At 48.7% G+C, this 21,418-nt stretch overlaps 1 protein-coding gene across 2 annotated transcripts in view; it reads left to right on the forward strand.

Moving 5' to 3' along the window:
- Window positions 1-21,418, forward strand: part of LOC126545210 (isobutyryl-CoA dehydrogenase, mitochondrial-like) — a 149,719-nt gene that overhangs the window by 31,115 nt on the left and 97,186 nt on the right. For both annotated transcript variants that reach the window (XM_050192971.3, XM_055078301.2), the window contains exon 3: window positions 10,985-11,154. In XM_050192971.3, coding sequence (XP_050048928.1) covers window positions 10,985-11,154 — 170 coding nt within the window. The remainder of the gene's footprint in view (window positions 1-10,984; window positions 11,155-21,418) is intronic.

The following is a 21,418-nucleotide window of genomic DNA, read 5'->3' on the forward strand; positions in this document are numbered from 1 at the left end:
TCTTTCTCATCCAATCTTTCGCCCGAAGTTAATCTCTTCCCGCACATTGCAATACAAGAATATTGTTCCTCGAATCATGACTACTGTTTTGGCGCACGAAAAAAAAAAAAAAAAAGAAATCACGTGAGGACAAGGCGTGCGGGGAAAGGAAGCCTGCAAGTTATCTTCTGAAATCTTTGAGTACGCAGTCTCTGTGCACGCCTACTCTTGCGATTCTTTGCAGCTAAGCTGTTATTGCGACTACAGAAGAATGCAGTCGAAAACGAAGGCGCCCAAGTACAAGAGAAAGAAATTTAATTTCTGAACGACTCTTATGGTCCGAGTCATCGGAGTCCAGCTGAGTCCCCGGTTCTGGTCAGTGCCAGCCAAACCGATGTGTTTTATGCGGAACACCAGCATTGGTCAACTGAGTGTACCAGTAGGGTTAAGCTGTTGCTGCGGAGCAGCCCAGCTCTTCTAGGGAAGGGATGGTGGGATGTTCGAGCGAGATTAAAAAATGGGCAGAAACTACTGAAGATGGTTGTCGAATAGCGTCTGCGGATCGCAGAAGTCAAATGGACGCACTAGCAGTGTTTGAGATGCATTTATACTGCTGACGTCGATAACAGTGTTCGGAGATGGCGGCACAAATTATCGTCGGCATGTTTTAGTAGACGGCATGACAAGGTGGCGACGATGGCGGCGCGAGGACGACGGCTGCACGACGACGATGGCGTGACGACAGCTGCGCACTTCCTCCTACGCTCGTTTACTCCACAGAGGCCAGACATACTTCTGCGACCATTCGGCTTAAAACCATGCACATGTCACGCACTGTGGCTGTAGGTATAAGCGAAGCTTTGGTCATCTGGCAAGCCTAGACGTACAGCGGACTTGTGCAATAAACGCCTCCTGCAACCAGGCACGTACCCAGGATTTTCTTTCGGGGGGGGGCCCACCACCTCCATCATCATCATCATCATCATCATCATCATCATCATCATCAGCCTGTTCTTTGTCCACTGCAGGACGAAAGCCTCTCCCTGCGATCTCCAATTACCCCTCCTGCGCCAACCGATTCCAACTAGCACCCGCAAATTTCCTAATTTCATCGCTTCACCTAGTGTTTTGTCGTCCTCGATTGCATTTCCCTTCTCTTGGTACCCATTCTGTAACCTTAATGGCCCAACGGTTATCTAACCGGCGCATTGCATGACCTGCCCAGCTACATTTTTTCCCTCTTGATGTCAATTAGAATATCGTCTATACCCGTTCGCTCTCTGATCCAAACCGCTCTCTTTCTCTCTCAACGTTATGCCTAGCAATCTTCGTTCGATCGCTCTTTGCGCTGTCCTTAACTTGCTCTGAAGTCTCTGCCCCATATGTAAGCACTGGCAAAATGCACTGATTGCACACCTTACTTTTCAATAATAATGGTAAGCTTCCAGTCAGGAGCTGGCAATGTCTGCCGTATGCGATCCAACCTATTTCTATTCTTCTGTGAATTTGCTTCTCATGATCAGGGTTCCCTGTGATTAATTGACCTAGGTAAACGTACTCCTTCACAGTCTCTAGTGGCCGACTGGCGATCCTGATCTCTTGTTCCTTTGCCCGGCTATTTATCATTATCTTAATCTTCTGCATATTAATATTCAACCCCACTCTTACACTCTCTTTGTTAAGGTCGCCAATCATTTGTTGTAACTCGTCTGCTTTGTTGTTGAATGTCATCGGCAAACCGAAGGTTGCTGAGATATTTGCCGTCGATCTTCACTCCTAAGCCTTCCCAGTTTAATAGCTTGAATTCTAAGCACGCAGTGAATAGCTTTGGAGAAATTGTGTCTCCCTGTCTGACCCCTTTTTCTATAGGTATCTCCCTGCTTTTCTTGTGTAGAATTAAGGTAGCTGTAGAACCTCTGTAGATATTCTTACGCGAAGGACGTGTCAGTAAGACGAGAAACTATTTACAGATTATATTTACAACAACGGTTGCAGCGCTGACCGGTTAGATTCACAGCGCGATCCCAGTTCGTTCTTCCTCCTCTTTTCTGGAATGATGGCGCCTACGCGCCTCGTTCAAACAAACAAATACCACACGCATGTAGCAATATTTTCCAAGTTTTTTACGTAAGCGTTCTGTACTCCTTGATTACACAGTGCCTCTACGATTGCTGGTATCTCTACTGAATCAAATGCCTTTTCGTAATCTATATAAGCCACATAGAGAGGCTTATTGTACTCTGCAGATTTCGCGATAACCTGATTGATGACATGGATGTGATCCATTGTAAATTATCTCTTCCTGAAGCCAGCTTGTTCCCTTGGTTGACAAAATCCAATGTGGCCCTTATTCTATTGGAGATTATTTTGGTAAATATTTTATATAATACTGGGAGCAAGCTAATGGTCCCATAATTTTTCAATTCTTTAACGTCTCCTTTTTTTGTAGATTAATAGAATGTCTGCATTCTTCCAGTTTTATGGGAACCTTGCAGTCTATAGACACTTCGTATAAAGAGCCGCCAGTTTTCCAAGCATTATGTCTCCTCCATCTTTGATTAAATCGACTGTTATTCCACCTTCTCCTCCCGCTCTTCATCGTTTCATGTCTTGCAGGGCCCTTCTGACCTCATCGCTAGTTATAGGAGAGTTTCTGTATCCTGTTCATTACTGTGTCTAAGTGAGGTATCGTGACTCCTCTGGGTACTGTATACAGGTCAGCTTAGAAATATTCCGCTGCTTTTACTATATCTTCGAGATTGCTGATGATATTATTCTTCTCATCTTTTAGTGCATACATCATGGTTTGTCCTATGCCAGGTTTCATTTTTACTGATTTCAGGCTGCGTTCATTTTTTACGGCTTCTTCAGTCTTTCTCATGTTATAGTTTCGAATATCAGTTATTTTCGCCTTGTTGATCAGTTTTGACAGTTCCACGAATTGCGTAACGCTGTGCGGCCGCCAGTCCCACACAACCGCGTAGAGCGCAGGACTCTGCGATTCTAGACGTACTGCGCTCACCGCGAAAGGTTAGAAAAACACCCACATAAGCACAGCAGAAAAGCGGCTACGTGAGGCGGTTCGACCGATAACTGTAGAAGCGTCATTCAAAACAAGCAATTGTTCTCTACTTCCGGCGGCGTTTTCTCTATTTCCTTTTTAAATAAAAAGATGTTGATCCATAAATATTCTCATAAACAACGGTTAACTTTTTTATTATTCGCTTTTGCTCGCAGTTTGGTTGTTGCCTTGGCTCTCTCCCTTAGTAGATCGCTTAATTTCTCAACTCCTTGCGATTTTTGTTTCCAGTTGCCAATTTTGCACGAAAAGTGCTATACAATTAGGGAAAAACAGACGAGGTAACGGGCGACAGTCATCTTGCTTATGGGTTTAAGGGTTATTGCAGGGTTTCATGATGGACTCTCTTTCACATTATTTTATTTCCCACCTTATCTAACCCGTATCACGTGTATATGGTTCCGGGCAGCGCTTCCGGCGCATCTGCCAGCGTCGCGGCGAGCCGTAACTCAAGGAAATAATGAAGCAAAGGGATAAGTTAAAGGCAACTGGCGTTTTCTCCGGCAGCAACTCGTTCCATGAGAGTACAGACCAGCTGAGTAACAGCCGCATCCCTCTCCTGGTCCCAGGATCAGCCTAAACAAAGGAGGTTGAACTAACAAAAGCAACAGCTATGCGCGTGACGGTTGAATAGATGGTGACATCTGAACGCACCTCGAGTTAATCGCGCGTGTGCGGAATCTATGAGAAAACCGTCCTTCACATTACAAGAGATGCCGATAACTACCGCCATCTAAAAGGAGTGAAAAAGGTAGCATAATGCTGACCGATGAACAGCTGCCAAGTCTCAACATTGATCTGGCGGCGTTTTAGGAATGTGTGAGGAGTGGTGGCGTGGGTGGGGAGGGGGGGGGGGGGGGTATGCCACTTGATCTCGGGGGGGGGGGCCCGGGCCCCCCCGGGCCCCCCCGGGCCTTCCCTTGGGTACGTGCCTGCCTGCAACCGTCAGCCCAGGCGGCGAAGCGCGACATAGCGCCACCAACCCACACACCTGGAGTCTCTAGGACACCACAAGACTCTCGCAAGAGAGCACACGCACCTCAAAGAGCGAGCTGGCGACTCGTGTGCCGCGCAACTGCTCTCCCGCCCCTTCCCGGTGGCGAGCTGCCTGGCCACGAGCATTCTCAGCCGGTGTGGAGTGCGTCGGAGCCGCACACTCAAATAGAGACGCTTTGCGAAAGGGCTGATCAAAATGACGCATGGTAGTGAATTTAGGCGGAGAAGGTTTCATCAATTTGGGTAATTGTTTGCCTCTATGGAAGCACTGTATAGAACAATAATTAATGATTGTCAGTCAGCCCCCAGAGTCTGTGCTGGAATACGCTTATGTAGGTCAATTACTCACAGGGGACTATGGTCATGAAAAGGAAATTTACAGAAGAAGAAAAATAGGTTGAAGTGTGCACGACAGGCATCACCAAATCCTTACTGGGAGCTTACCAAAAGTGTACAATCGTTGCATTCTACCGGTGTTAACATATGGGGCAGAAAGTTGAAGGTTAACAATGAAGATTGACAAACGAGTCGATGACCGTGCGAAGAGGGATGGAACGAAAAAAGTCGCACTTTCGACCGAAAGGCGAAGCATCGATTGCGATAGCAAATCAGTAGACAGCCATAATTAGCAAGGATAGTAGTTTTATCGGCCGTAGGCATTTGTAAAGACTCGATTAATAACTAAATTAACAAGCATGACGTCAGCGCGCGCAGGCAGACACGCACACATGACACTCGATGACCTCGGACACTCGCTGTCAAAACGTTAAAAAAACCTCGCTGTCAAAACCAGGAAGCGCGGCATCAGAAGTGAGCGAAGTGACCTTCGCGCTGTCTATCGCTTCAACGCTAACTGGGAAGGGAAGCGTATTCGAGGACGGCATAAAATTAGGTGGGGTGATGAAATGGGGATACTTTCAAGTTGCAAGCGCAAGCTAAAACCAGCTAGCACAAAAAAGGAGCAATCGGAGATCGCTGGGAGAGGCCTTCGCCCTTCAGTGGACGTAAAAAAATTATGGTTGATCTCTCTTTCATAGGAATCGGCAGAACACGAAAGTGGAACGTGTCTTCACAGAAGCTGTTCATTGCACGTGCCGCAGCATTGCGCAAATCTGCCATAAACCACAGGCGATGGCGCACCGTAGAAGCGAAACCGAACGTGTTGTTAGTAAATCACTTCGTTAACTCATGGTTCACTGCAGCGAAAGGCGCACGATTTGCGGGTCGGCGACCGTGTTGCTGGTTTGCTTGGCGCGTGGCGGCCTGCTGCCGAACGACTTCTTGCTGCCGAGTCGCTCCGGCGAAGGTACGCGCATTTTGGTCCGACTCCGTAGTGTCTTGGACAGCCAGTTGAGTTGCGAGGCGCTCGGCTTCAGCAGTGCGAGTGACAGAGTTCGCAGCGTGCGCCATGAACGCCCGAAGGCGTTCTGCTTCACGCTGGCGTGCCTATCGCCTCACCAACACGAGATTCGCCAGTTGACGTCATTGCCTTTCTGCGCCGCTTAGCGGGCAGCTTTTTTAGTTGGTGTCATCGCAATGGAAGCAGTACGCGGCGTGTAAGCACTGCTGATGCCTGTTTAGGCTGCACTCCGTAGGCGACGAGGCGTCACAAGATAATTCGACGCGATACACAAACCATGCGGTAACTGCGTCGTCACCTCAGCAGAAGGCCTACGCCGCCTACACCAGGCTGCACCGCGTTGAAGCCTCCGCTGCGCTGGGACCACCGAAGCGCTCACTGTCGGCGCTCGTTTGTGTCATGATGCAGTACTTCGCTTCACCGCTGCTAGCTATATGACGCCATCCCTCCTCTCACGATAGAACATATTTTACTCGTTCGCGCCTGCGTCACATCCGTTAGAGGAAGTTGGTGGTGGACCCCGGCATAAAACATTTCGGTGCTAAAGTAGGTTGCTGCTGCTGGTGCTGGTGGTGATGATGCTGGAAGCATCGTGAGGGTACTACTGGGTTCGTCGGGTTACGTGAATAGAGTAATAAGTGATTTCGCGAAAACGATATTGAAATTTGAAACTTGTAGGAAGAGTGCAGGAGCCAGAAAATAAGTGTTGGTAACATTTGTTTTGGACAAAGTCGCCAGGTCGCCGCCCACAACATTCATCATCATCATCCTGGTTATGCCCAATGCAGGGCAAAGGCCTCTCCCCATACTTCTCCAACTACCCCGGTCATGTACTGTCCCTGCAAACTTCTTAATCTCATCCGCCCACCTAACTTTCTGCCGCCCTCTGCTACGCTTTCCTTCCCTTGGAATCCATTCCGTAACTCTTAATGACCATCGGTTATCTTCCCTCCTCATTGCGTGTCCTGCCCATGCCCATTTCTTGATTTCAACTGTGTTGATATAGGAGGTTGGGGCCAAGTACTGCACCAGGGTGGCCAATCCTGCTCTGGTGAGGGAGTGCGTTGCCGGTTCTGGTCACCGGGTTCAGGCCACACTCCAGGCCTGTTTATGCAATTTTATCAACACGCGGATCTTTTTTTTTTTAATCCGGTGGAAAATTGCGCGGCACCGGGATTCGAACCACGGACCTCTTGCACGCGAGGCGGGTGTTCTACCTCTACGCCACCGCTGCACCTGTACCACAACATTCAATGAATAGCAAACACTTGCTACGTGATGATGATCCTGACTAGCTGGGCATTGCCTTTTTTATGTTTTAATACCTCCTACACATTTCTGCGACCCGGGGTCCGAAGGTGTAAGATCTTCATGCACCGTGGATAAGTAAGCAACGTGGGGCAACGCCCGATTGCTTTTATTGCAATAGCAATTACATTGACACTCCAGGTGCACCTCTGCTGCCTCCGTCGGTGTCGCTGTGAGGTTCCGCATAAAGTCCTAGGGCGATAAAATCGTCGCCACGCGCCGTGTGCTGTATGTGCAAAAGAAAGCGCACGAGGGTGAGCCAGCGACCGCGGCACTATCTCGCGCACGCAAGGGAAGAAAGTGTGGGAAAGCGTCTTCCGTCGCGCGCAACGCTCCGAGGGGGAGGGTAGGGAGGGCTGGCGCGTTATATTCCGGGTGCCCCAGGAGCGTATTTACAATTGCTAGTAGGTACAACGGGGCGTGGCACTTGTGGAGACGACGCACGTTTGCGCGCATGCGCGAGTAAGAGCGGTTGCGAGAGGATGATGCATGGGGTTTTATGGCGCAAGTTGCGAGAAGAAATATGGGGACTTTTGCTCCTTGAATATACGACCCTGCCTGGGCTCTACGGAGGAGTTTCTTGGCGCTGTAAAGTTTGGAGTCGGGCATGAATTAGATGGTAGCTGGCCGATGCCGTCGTCCAACTCATCCACGCTGAGGACGTTGTTGAAGTGAGAGATTTGTTCTCATTGAGAACGAATAATATGGGTTTATTTACAGCATCTACACAAAGACGTTGCAGTTCATCAGACTAGCATGACTGCGAGAGAGAGCACACTGAGGTGCCGTGCAACAGCATCTTAAATACACTCTGTCTCCCTAGATCCCTAGGTGAGGGAAAACGTTCGACCAGTCATCGTAGCCGAGCCTCCTTTGAGGGGGAGGGCTTACACACACACTTCCGCACAAGTTTCACTGCCCCAACCGAGGCGAGACGGTCTTCGCAGAACTGGGTCTTGCCCTAAGGAGGCGCCTCTTAATCCCCGAGCTGACCCCCGCAGAGTGGCCGCCGTGGTTCTTCATTGTCTTGCGTCTTGAAAGGCACGTGGGACGGTGCCGCCAAATGCATTCCCTCAGGAACTTCCCCGCTCCCGACAGACCAGGTCTGGGGTGGCGAGTTCATTAACAAAGCCTGGTTCGCCGACCTCGTCCCGGTATTCCGGCGACGAAGAGTTGCTGACTCGGCGTATTGTCCTCCTCACACAGTCAGTCGCCGCAGCAGACATCGTGACGCCAAGAGGCTGCGGAATGACGCCTTGTCGTCCTTTCAAAGCAAGTCTCCACAGTGAACCTAGTGGCGCCGTTCGGCTGGAGACTGACGGTCGGTTCCTAGAAAACGCCAATCCCGCTGCTGCAGCTGGCTGGGAAAACTTTGCATGTCGGCATCTCTGCAGGCCGTTCCTAACAGCGCGCGTTGTATGCGTTTGTCCCTAGGCGTGCAGGCAGAAGTCGCAGGGCGCGGTAGTGCTGAACTTAGCATCGCAAATTGGCGGCTGGACGTAATTATATTTATTCAATCGTGTTTTTTACTAATTAAAACAACGTGTCAGATCCTGCGCCACCTGCTTTAATATAACCTCAGGTGCTCTCCTGAGGCCTCCGTTTACCAGTTACGTTTGCCCTCCTGGAGCAGTGCTTGTAAAAAATGCCATCTACCGTCGTGACTAAAAATCGACCTGGTACTTATACAACACCAGTCAGAACCTTGGCCCTTCAGACACAGCGATCACCAAATGGGGCGTCCGTGCCCACTGCCTCACCGCGCGGACAGCCAGTGGCGGAGCGTAAACAAACTGGACCACACTCCGCAATGCCGGCATGCCTAGGGGAGAAACGCATACAACACGCGTTAAGAAACCTCCTCCGTTGTTCCTAGGCAGACTCACATATTCAAGGAGCAAAGGCCGCCAGATTTTCTCTCTCGCACCCGCTCTTACTCGCGCCTGCGCAGAAACGTCGAACGCCGTGGAAACGCCACGCCCCGCTGTACCTACTAGCAATTGTAAATACGCGCCTGGGCGCCCGCGCGCTCCCGCCCGGGCCGCTGTATCATGAAAGCCATCTGTGACGGGAACAGCGTCTGCCTTGCGTGGTCTTCTCGCGGCTTAGTTCGCGTTCATGCGAGAGACAGCACGAAGCTCCATTCGCCCGCTGCTGCTGCCGCGCGTCCTCGCTCCAGCGTTCTGACAGCCAGTTTCCGCGGTCATCGAGGGAGATGTGCTCATGTCTCTGTGTGCGCGCGTGACACCATGCTTGTTAATTTAGTTAGTATGCCTGTGTTTACAAACTTATACGCCCGATAAAACCATCATCCTTACTTCGTATAGCTGTCCACTAATTTGCCATCGCAATCAATGATTCGCTTTTCTGGCGAAAGGGCGACTTTTAAGCAGAGGTGTAGCCGGCGCCGTATATGTGCGCTAACAGCTACGTCCATGATGTCAACACACACACACACACACGCACACACAAACGATAGTTTTAAGTTAACTACTGCGGTGGCGAATCAGCTGTCGGAACTTGGAAAGGGAGAACAACCGCCGATTGTCTAAAATATATTCTCAAATTTGTACTTTGCCTAGCAAAACAGCTTTGATGCGCCCAGATGATACATCATGCCGTTTGCGCCGTTCGTAAAACACCCTTATAACGCTTCGGAGCGTTCGAATGCAATATTTACTGCAAATACCGCAATTCACCCATACACTTGGAACTGTGTCTATATTTACTCATAACCTGTTCTTTACTTTCTTCAGATATAAGCGGGGTGTCAGTATAGTTCACCGATTACTTCGAAACATGAAAATATATTTATATGGGCATGGAAAACGAGGGGGCAGTAATTATACTTTAATTATACTATATATATATATATATATATATATATATATATATATATATATATATATATATATATATAATTATTCGGCTCATATAATTAAGCGAGAAACGTTACTTTCTCCCCAACATTACACTTAACGTGCCTTACATTTTCACTAATTGTCGACTCGGCGTGTAGTACAGTGTTTCCAGGACACTGGGAAACTCAATAATTTAGTTGAATTTATTTACATGAAAACCCTGCAGACGCCGTGAACGCTTTATTGCAGGGGAGGGGGGTATGTTACAGTATACAAAACCAAAATTAAGCAGTGCGCGTACAGAATAACATCGTTACAAGGAAGAAAACTTATTTGAAAAGCCTGGAACAGTTGCGTCACGCCTGCGAGCACGTGTAGCAGGATTTTTTTTTACACAGATTGCAATTGATTTTTTTTTATTTATCAATACTGTTGGCCGAAGGCCGTTAAAGGGCGGTTGCAAGACAAACGAAACAAGATAGCAGTGCTGCCGCAGTCTAGAACAGACCAAATAAGGTATATACACAGGACAACTGAACTTTTTGTTGGCCTAGTTGGTGCATATTACTGAAGTACTATAGCGCCAAACAGACGACACAAGAAGAAGGGACACGGACGAGCGCTCGTCCGTGTCTCTTCTTCTTGTGTCGTCTGTTTGGCGCTATAGTACTTCAGTAATATGCACAGGAAAAGGCACAATGCAAAGCAAGGTGAAGCAAAAAGCAAATTACATCGGGGTGGTATCAAATGTACCGCAGCCACTGTATTAATCATGTGTATTACAACCAGGAACATAAGTTAGACAAATTACCATTATTAAATAGTAGCTATGTACTTCTAGCCGTGGTAAAAAATTTTGTTAGTGTGGTTTCAATTTTATTTAGACTGTCTACTGGTAGTAATTTATGTGGCAGTGCGCTCCATTCCTCTCTTGTTCTAGGGGAAAACGAGTACTTATGCGCATCTATTCGTGCTGAAATGGATTGAATTTGCTCTTGGTTGCTGCATCTTACTGTTCGAGACAGACGCTTTTTATGTACTGCTGTGTATTAAGGTTAAACCAGTTTTGGCGAATCAGATAAATAAATTTTAGTCTCGCTATCCTTCTGCGATCTGAAAATGGAGGTAGGTTGAGCTTCCTGAGCATTTCATTCACGGAGTCGGTTGAACGATATTTTTGACAAGATAAACCTTGCCGCTCTTCTTTGAAGTTCTCCAATTCTACCTACCAGATTTTCTTTTTTAAACGGATCCCACACGACGCTCGCGTAATCTAATGTGGGACGAAGAAGCGTTAAATGTGCAGCTAATTTAGTTTGTGCACGCGTTTAACGTAGCATGCACATTGGTCATCCAATGCCGCTGCGGCCTAACAGTGCTATGCTATGTGCTGCTGTGCAGGAGATATTCCCCGTGGAGGCGATGCGCAAGGCCGGCGAGCTCGGCTTCGGCGGCGTGTACATATCGGATCAGTACGGGGGAGCGGGACTGAGCAGGCTCGACGCATCGGTCATCTTCGAGGCTCTGGCCAAGGGATGCGTCAGCACCACCGCATACATCACGGTGCACCAGTGAGTACACTCGCAGTGTTGCAGAGTGGACGACACTTGCGGAAAGACGTTATTTTGTTTATTTATTTACATATACTGCCGCTCAATGTAGGGCAGGAGTGGGAACATTGTACGTTACTGTACGTTAAACACACACACAAACACAAGAAGATAAATGATTAAAAAGAAGCGCTTTACAACGAATTGATAGTCCCCTAATTGATCACAAGTGGACATTCACTCTTTAATTGAGTTTATCATCGCCCACTCGCTTGCGCTGAGCTCCCGTAGAGAACGTTTGCAAACATGCGATCGTTGGCTAGACCGCTAGCCTTGTGCATGCGTGCGTGCGTGTGTGTGTGTGCGTGTGTGTGTGTGTGTGTGTGTGTGTATGTATGTATGTATGTATGTATGTATGTATGTATGTATGTATGTATGGATGCATGTATGTAGAGGCACACTTACGAAAATTGCATGTTTAATGTTTTAACGTTTCGGCCGTGGCACGGCCTTCGTAAGGATAAACACAGATACAAGTGCGCAGCCGCATTTATTGGCATGCTGCGCACGTGGGCATAATCAGCAGTACATGTGCGTGTACACTTGAACATAATAATAATAAAAAAAGGGCAGCAGCAAGTATAACTCAAGCACGATCCGATTCAACAACCACAAAGCAAACGTTAACAGCTTGCCGAACCTGCCATTATCTAAACATGTTCGACTGCCAGGTTATACGTTTGACATCATCAGTGTAAGAGAAATAAAATCACGTTTCAAATCGCACCATGATCGAGAAGTACGAGAATCCTTTCTCATTCATAAATTTAACATTGTGTCATCCGGTATAAACGAGAGCGCAGGAAAAATGTCATGCCTTTCTGTCATACGTTGACGTGTGTGTTCTTGTACAGAATTAACAAAGCATGCCAAATCAATTGATCCCTAGTTTTGCCATGCCGCAATTGATATCATTCTGTACCTTATGGTGTACCAATGATTGTACACCTTCGTGTACAATCATTGTAACACCATAATGATATTTCTTACACATCATGTATCGTGCTTGAGTTATACTTGCTGCTGCACTTTTTTTATTATTATTATGTTCAAGTGTACACGTACATGTACTGCTGATTATGCCCACGTGCGCATGCTCATAAAAGAGGCTGCGTGCTTGTATCTGTGTTCATTCTGACGAAGGCCGTGCCACAGCCGAAACGGTGAAACATTAAACATGCAGTTTTCGTAAGTGTGCCCCTTCGTTTCTTAACTCATTATGCACCGGACCGACAGACCTACAGATCTACTGTGTGCCATACACGTTCTTCATTACATGAATATTAACGCGACAGCGTTAAGGAGCTCGTGTCGCAGAAAAGCCGGTGTCGTCGGTGTCGGCGTCAGCGGCGTTGGCCGTGAGCTATAAATCCCCGAAACTGATGGTAGCGCTAAAAGGACGGACACAAGATGAAAAGACGACACGACGACGAGGAAACGCTACTGACAACTGGTTTATTTTTCGAAAAAGTTCTATATTTAAAAGAATCACAACACATGCGCACAACCGAACTGCACCAGCCTTCTTTATCGCAATATCGAAAACATGCACGCGAAGTGAAATGATAAAACATTCGAGCACCAAGAGGTGAACACATGACCAATTGAAGACAGCCATACGTTACGGTTTTTCAAATCTCCCCAGAAGTGTGCGCTCAGCCGAGTACAAATTTATTGAAGCATCGCTGATGCACAGACCCTCCTTCTTTTGTATGTGGAAAGCTTCCAGCAACACTCTAGCTTTAGAGCTTGCACTTCTACCCAGAACCTTTGCTTCTTTAAACCGTGGCACGCACTCGCAAACCATCACATGCGAAACTAAATTCGCAAGTTTGTCTTGTTTTGTTAAGTTTTGAGAGTGTTCCCTTAAGCGGTCATTGAGGCAACGCCCTGTCTGCCCGATATAGCACTTGCCGCAGGACAGGGGAATAAAGTATACCACTCCTAGGGCACACCTGACGAAGGTGTCTTCATGCTGCTTTTTGCAACCGCGTTGACCTTCACCGCAGATGCGGGGGCACAGCCTCGCCAACTTGTTTGGCGCAGAAAACACAAGCGGCACGTTGTGCCTGTTGGCCACCTTTTTGAGGTTGTGTGAAACCTTATGAATGTAAGGCATCACCTCAGGTTTGGTCTTCACGCGTTCAGGTGCAGCCTTCATTCGTCGGGGGCCAAATTTCTTGAGGAGGGTTTCAGCGACAGCTACGAGGACCGAGCAAGGGAAGCCTGCGGCCAATAGCCTGCGAACCTGATAGTCAAAGCTAAAAAGCATTTCGTGCGGGCACGACTTTTGAAGCGCCGATTCCATGCAGAGCGATGCAATTGCTCTTTTCACGGTCTTTGAATGAGAAGATTCATAGGGCAAAAGTTCTTTCTTTGCACGTGGGAAATACGCCCAACAGGTGTGTCCCTTAGTTATCCTCAGCCTGAGGTCTAAAAAACGTATCTCGCCATTTTGCGGAAGTTCATGGGTAAAAGCCAAAGAATGCATCACCAACTAGCCCAGCACCAAGTTTTATTGAAATCCCCGAAAGCACTTCATAAATAAAAACATATTGCAAGATGGGCAAGATCGAACCAGGGTCTCCGGAGTGTGAGACGGAGACGCTACCACTCAGCCACGAATTCGTTCCTACAAAGCGGGACAAAATCGCCTCTAGTGAATGCCATGTTGCCTTAGCAACGTGCCGTAGAAACTTATACTGCGGTGTATATCGGTAATTATGACCATGTAACTTACAGAAGTCGCAGTTTCACGAGTAGCGAAGTACGTTTCCGCTGCATTTCTTCTGCGCACACGCAGAGCCATCTTGCGGCAAACACAGAAGACCCCCTCGTCGCAATGTTCGGCGCTGCCCCGACACGTGGCGCGCCACTCCCCCCATGATCGCGTCCGCCTTCATGGCGCGTCGGGGCCCGGCTATCTGTGCCGATCGCGACGTTTGGCTAGCGTAGCGTGTTTGAGTAGGCGGTGCGAACGGGATGCGATAACGCTATCGCGTTGCACTCTTGAAGGCGAAGCTTAAGCGTCCTCCAATTTTTTATACATATTCATAATCTTTTTCCTCATGACTTCTTTATCTACCTTGTATCGATATGCTTATGCAACTGCTACATGGTGTGCTACCTGGTGTAATAATATGCAACTGCAGTGCAAAGGCCGCAGTATAGACGCTACTGCGGTGCGTATTTCACATCGCAAGTGGCGCGACACGATGCTCATGATGGCGATGATGATGATGATGATTTATTGGCATCCCCCGTGAAACGCGGCGGTGGCATAGTCGCCTAGACAGCTTGACTCAATCAGGTATACAATATATATATATATATATATATATATATATATTTCTAGCATTCGTGTATACATCTCCATGATCTTCTCTTTCAAGACTTCTCTATCCACTTTGTACCGCTACTTATGGCACTGCTACATGGCGTATCACCTGGTAAGCAACTGCAATGCAGAAATTTGGAAGACACTTAAGCTTCGCCTTTAAGAGTGGAACGCGATAGCATTGAAAGATCCCTGACTGCTTCTCACGCTTCCCGGCAACAGGAGCGTATGTAACCTTAATGTTTACCGGCAAACGCTGGCCGCGAACGCTATGCACGTAGGCGAGCTTTGTGGTAGAAACGCGGCTTCTTACGTGGGCCGCGATGCGATGGAGGCGAGCGCCAGCTGGAGGTGTTGCAAAGAACCGGGCGCGCCGCTTCGTGGCTCCCAAGACACCCGCGCGCCGGCGTGCATAAATGGCGGACGCCGCGGCTGGTCTGTGAATTGTAGAAACGCTGGAAGGGTTTTTTTTTTTAGTTTTCGCGTAACAGAATTGTGTTTTATCGCATAGTCAAATTACAATCCGATAGCTATCATGTCTGTAGGTTGTACGTAACTCATAGTTTACGATTTTTCCACGTATTTTAGCTTGACAAATTCAATTAGTTCAGTAGATTCCTTGCGGCACATGGAGTGCCTGGGTATGGCGGCTAAGAAATGCTTTTATCGGAACGACGTCCGACGCGGGACACCGGCGCAGGATGTTGACGCCAGATTTTCTGAGGCACGGGCTTCTTAAAGCCATCGCGTTAAAATGTTCACGAATCGATGATACGCGGCGCGCATGTCACATCGCATGTCTCTTTGCGCGCTAGGAGGCGTATATAGGGCATTTGCAGCTGCATGCTAGCAAGTGCTGGCGTCGCTCAATGCTATAATAGCTGTGTAATAGTTGTTCCCGGCGGGTACTGGGTAGTTTTTTTTCTCATTCCCGGTGATAGCTGCTACGGAGACTGACTGCGGCGGCGGTGGCGGCGGGCACCATCACCAACGGAAATGGCTATGGAATGAGCAGCGGAGTCTGTAAAACGCTCGTGTACCATACAGCAATTGGGTGCATGTTAGATAAATCGAAGTGGCCAAAATTAACCCGCAGTCTCCCCAACCGTGTGCCTCATAATAAGATCGTCGTTATGAAAGGTAAAACCGCATATTTAAATATAAGAACGGTATTCCTGTAAACGAAGTTAAAGTAGCAAGTTAATGTACAATCTATTTCTCTAATTGCACACGTACATCTCCGTTTCATTTTCTCCCCCCTTTTTTTTACAGATTCCTTAATGTTTTTTCATTCGTGGTGAAATGCACTCATTCAATCAGTTTAATTAAAGACACTACTGTGAGTGACAAAACGTCAGTAGGTTCGCCAGGCTGCTTCAGACGAGGTCATTGTTATCACGCTAACACTAAAAACGCATAATTTACACAAAAAGCTGCCTTCCACGGTTACTCGCAAGACAGCGATGCGACAAAGTTGTAATTATTTTAGGGGCTAAAATCATTAGGTTCAGCGCCGCACCGTATAGCGAAATGAAATTTTAATATCCAACCCAGTGTCACGACGTCCTCCGTCCAGAGACTGCCTTGTCACAAAAGATCCTCGTATTATCTGCGAGGCAAGATGAATTCACCCTAGTTGGAATCGGAACCACATATTAAAGAGACACTGAAACGATTTTGACGATCTTGTATAAACGTACTGAGTCGTTATGGTAGGTCCTTCTGATAATTTACTGACGCATCTAAGCGCTCCACGTAAGGCGTGTAATTTATTATAAGGTTTTAAAAATGTACGTCGCTACCGACCGCAGCCGCCCCACCCATGTTGACGTGTGTTCTCCATCTGACGTCAGTAGGGCGAGCTATCCCGTTTGCTACCCAAGGTGCGTCTTCAATAATTTTTCCAACTTTATAGTGAACAAGTGTTGTTCATAATAGTTGGAATATCGGTTAATTGCTTTCTATGAACAAAGTAACAGAAAGAGAATACACAAGGACAATAAAGCACTACACTCGAGCACTTCCGGCACACAGCAAGTTTCGTCTGCTTGTGTTACAACGTTTGCGTTGACGCGAGCTGCGCGGTCATTCTTTGCGCGGTCCCCATGGTTCTCCCTTGTTGCGTTGTGGGCTGCAGACATAGCGATCGGCGATTACGTCAAGCTGCGACATCTTGTATCTCTGCAAGGCAGCAGACGAGCGGACTGCCTGCAGCACATTGAACTGTCGATATTCGAACGGTGCCAGGATCTACTCATCTTCATTCGTCTCTTCACGTCGGAGGATTATTACCACAGTAGAGTTTCGTGTGTCCGGTATCCGGGTAAACGCATGCGCAAGTGGTTTCTGTGTTTTACTGGATGAGCGGAGGCGCATACGTGAACGGCCTGCATGATGCAGCCAGCTGGCTTGCACGGAGCTCAACCAAACACAGAACACACTTGGTTACTGCTATATTAGCTCTACTTTTCTGCTGGTGTGAATTTTCGGCAGGAGCGTAATCGTGAGGACGTTATCTTTTTAACTGTTTAAATGTTTTACGCCGTTGGCACAGAAATTTTAGGTCTGTGTTTGGGTGGTTAAACTCGGCGCCACCAAGTTGCTAGACCGTAAAGGCCGATTAGGCCGCTCACGGGCTCACGTACGTCTGCGATAAAGCTCCTTCAATACAGCGGTAGTAGTATGGAGGGTCGTCAGTTTACGCAGTGGTGGTTCAACTGCGCCATTTTGCTACAATCCTACTTTCCTGCTCCTGGCTGCGCACTCCCAAGTGCCATTTGCGTCAACTGCGCAAAAGTATGGTATTTTAGCATTTTCACGGCAATGCAATCTTCTTCAGTAGAGTTTTGCAACTACAGTCAACGACCGACTTTCGGGTCGCCCGATTTTTCTGACGTGCCCGATAATTCGGACGTCTTCGCGGCACCGCCATGGTACCCCATAAATTCAATGTATAAGAACCAAACACAGAATACACTCCAACAACCCCGGTCATGTACTAATTGCGGCCATGCCGTCCCTACAAACTTCTTAATCTCATCCGCCCACCTAACTTTCTGCCGCCCCCTGCTACGCTTCCCTTCCCTTGGGATCCAGTCCGTAACCCTTAATGACCATCGGTTATCTTCCCTCCTCATGCTAGCTCGGAGCCTTGGGAGTCTACGACGCTGAGAGCGTACGCATTTCCATGCGGATACTTGGCCGCGTCGGCGTAGCGGGCATTCGGGTCATGCTTGAAACTTCGTTTGATGGCGTTGGCTCGCTCTAGCTTGTCTTCTAGTATTGTGATATATGGGATGCATGTTGCACGGTATACGTGCGATGCAAATGCACTCTCGAACGTCCGGTGGTATTCGCTCTTTCTTGTCCGTCCGTGTCTGCAACATACGTCTCGCTGTAGTTTAAGTGTCGGAGTACTGATCTGCCTGTGGGCGTGAGCTTGAGTCGTTCCAGCTGGCTGTTCTTGTGCGCTTCGGCGACCTCTTGCCACGTGTTGTGGACGCCCATCTTAAGGAGACGTGATGTAGAGGCCATGGCGGGGAGTCCCAGGGCGACTTTAATTGCCTTCCTTATCATGATGTTGAGCTTTTCTATTTCAGCGTTCTTTAAACCAGGTACGGCGTGCCGTATGTGATGCGGCTGGTGAGCAGTGCTGGTAATATTCTTAGAGTGTCTTGCTCCTTGAGCCCGCTTCTTTAGCTTGAGATTATCTTGATGAGGTGCGTGAGTTGCGAAAGGGTGCGTTCTAGTCTCGGTAGGCTGGCAGCTCCCGATCCCTCTTTGTGGATGTGGAGTCCAACTATTCGCATGGTGTCGACTTTCAGGATTGTTGTCCCGTTGAGTGTGATGCTGGGGTCGGGCTTTTCGTAGTTGGGTGGTCAGCCTCTCGTTCTTGCTTTCAGGATGAGGTGCTCAGGCTTGTATGGGGCGCAGCGGAGGCCGCAGTTTCGAAGATAGCTTTCGATGGTGTCGGCGGCTTCTTGTAAGCTACTTTCTTGCCTTCCAACGTTCGTAGCTCTGGTCCAGAGCGTGATGTCATCAGCATACATCGCGTGACGTAGGTCTGGTATGGTCTCGAGGAGTGGGGGGTAGCTTGATCATAGCTACGTTAAAGAGTAGCGGTGAAATGACCGACCCTTGCGGGGTGCCTCTGTTTGGATGTAGGAAGCTTTCACTGCGGATGTTGCACATTCCGACTGTTGCCGTGCGGTCCATCAGAAATATTCTGACGTATGCGTAGGTCCTAGTGCCGCAGCCGGTGCCTTCGAGATTGCTGAGGATCGCGTCGTGGCTAACGGTATCAAAGGCTCCCGTGACGTCTATTGCCACTATGGAGTATTTGCTTCGTTTGTTTAGGTGATCTAGAAGGCCTTCTTTTAGTTGTAAGAGTACATCTTGCGTCGAGAGGTGCTGCCTGAAGCCGAACATGGTGTCTGGTAGGTGGCCGTTGTCTTCCAGGTACTGGGTAATGCGGTCGTGCACCACATGTTCGAAAAGCTTTCCCGCGCACGAGGTGAGGGAGATTGGGCGTAGGTTCTCCAAGCTGAGAGGTTTGTTGGGCTTGGGGATCATGGTGATGTCCGAGTGTTTCCACACAGCAGGCAGTTCTCCTTTCTCCCAGCACTCATTGTAGTAACTGAGGAGAGCCTCGGTGGCCTGCTGCAGTAGGTTGCGTAGGTGTTTGTTAACGATCTGGTCTTTACCAGAGCTAGTATTTCTAGTCAGCTTGGATAGGGGCTACGTGGATTTCTGCCTGCGTGAAGGGTCGGTCGAGTTCTGGATTCGGTTTTTTCCAGTGTATTCGGTGCTGCGAGTTGACGCGGTAGAGGGTGCGTCTCCGCATAGTTTCTTTTGTAGTTCTCGCAGGAGGTGTTCTGATCCGGCGTGGTTGTGGATAAGACTGTGAAGATGTTGCTTCTGTTTCGGTTTGGTGGGTAATTCAGTGGCCAGGAGTGCGCGTAGGTGGTGCCAGGTCCTCTTCGTGCTCAGAGTCCCGTGTAGCTTGTCACAGAAAGCGTGCCAGTTCTGCCTGACGAGGTGGTCAGCATAGTCTTGAGCCTGCTTGGTAAGGAGAGCGATACGCGTTTTCAACTTTCTGTTAAGCTTTTGTCGCTTCCATCTCTTCAGGAGGCCACGTACTGCTTGCCTCCCAGAGATGGAGGAGGTGCGCGTCGACCGCGGGTGTATCGGCATCGAGTTGTATGATCTTGGTGTGACATTCTGCTGTATCTAATACATTTGTGAGCCACTCGTCAATGTCAGTTATGCTTGCTCCGGAATCTAGCTTGTCCCTAAAGGATTTCCATTCGGTTAGCCGTGCAATTCCGGTCTTGGCCTGTTTACGGGTGTGTGCTACATCTAATTGGAGGATATGGTGATCGCTACGTAAGGTTTCCTGGAGTCGACTTCACTCTGCCCAGGGGGCGTCTGCAGTATAAGTAAGATCGGGGTTTGTGTCCCTGGAGACGCTGTTTCCAATTCTCGTGGTCTGGAGAGGATCATTCCAGAGGGTGAGTCTGTGTTGCTGGGCGGCATCGTGCACTCTAGCACCCTTCTTTGTGGTGGTATGATGCCGTGTGCGAGGCGTTGAAGTCTCCCACTATGACGAGTTGGTGTCCATTCGTGAATTTCCTTATTTCTCGTACAAAGTAATCGAAGTCCGGTAGTTGGTCGCGAGGCGGGCTGTACACGCTGGCCACCAATAAGCTTTTCTGCGTCTTTCGTTCCGGTAAAACCTCGATTAAGGTGTGTTCGGTCTGGGTGACGTCATGCTTTTGGGCTGTGAGAGTTTTCTTCACCAGTATGGCAGTTCGTCGGGTTTGTGCATATTTGGCGTATCCTTGCAGTCGGACGTTCTGCGTGTTGGTTTCCTGTAGTGCTATGACGTCGGGTTGATTCAGTTTGACGAATTCTTGTAGATTGGCGTGTCGAGGGCGGTATGATCGACAGTTCCATTGCCATATGCGTATAGTTGAATGCTGGTTCTTTACCTTGTGGTTAGGGATCGCCATCGTCGATGGATTCGAATTCGCGTCGGCGATCGCGAGTGGGCGAGACCGAGCGAGAGTCGCTGTGGCTGTTCGCCCGTGCCTTCTTCCGAGTCGTGGGCGCGATTTGTCGAGCTGTGCCTTGGTGATGTAGTTGTTCTTTACATGCGCGATAAAATTGTTGAGCTGTGGTGCGATCCCATCTATTTTGGCGTTTAACGTGGCGATCTTGTTTTCGAAGGTATCGGCTGTCTTTTCGACTGCTGATTGGACAACTTTTTCCATTGTGGCATGAATGTTCTTCATAAAGGCTTCTTGAAATATCAGGCACCTTGCATCTACTATGGCTTCAACGTCGGCCTTGGTCAACGTCGTCCCCGACTGTCTGTTTATGTTTTCGAGCTCCTGGCATTCTTGATGCAGCTTGTCTGTGAGTTCTTGTTGTTTCTGTTGACTGCGGAGTAGCTTGTCTATAAGGTTTTGCTGGCTTTGCAATTGGCTGTGCTGATTCTGCAGTTTACTCTGCTGGTTCTGCTGTTTGTTTTCTAGGACCCGTATGACTGCGGCTTCGGCCGATGCATCCAAGCTGCTCGTACCACGGAGTCGCTCGAGCCGCTTACCGCGTCGGCGTAGCTCGCGCGCTTGACTGAGCGGGAGCGAGAGCGGGAACGGGAGCGCGAAGCACTTCGCAGTATTGGCTTGGAGCTGCTGCGTCTGCGGGAGCTGCTCGCGCTGACACTGCTCGAGCTGGTGGCCGAGGTTCCCAGCTCCGGGAACTCTTCACTGCTGGAGATCCAGCGGTTGTCTCTTTCTTGTAGTCTGTTAAGGCGCTGTTGCCGTATATTGTAGGGTGAGGGCTTGGCTTCAGTCTCTCCTTGCACTCTGTACTTGCAGTTTCGGA

The sequence above is a fragment of the Dermacentor andersoni genome, chromosome 10 (genome assembly GCF_023375885.2).
Source record: "Dermacentor andersoni chromosome 10, qqDerAnde1_hic_scaffold, whole genome shotgun sequence".
NCBI lineage: Eukaryota > Metazoa > Arthropoda > Arachnida > Ixodida > Ixodidae > Dermacentor > Dermacentor andersoni.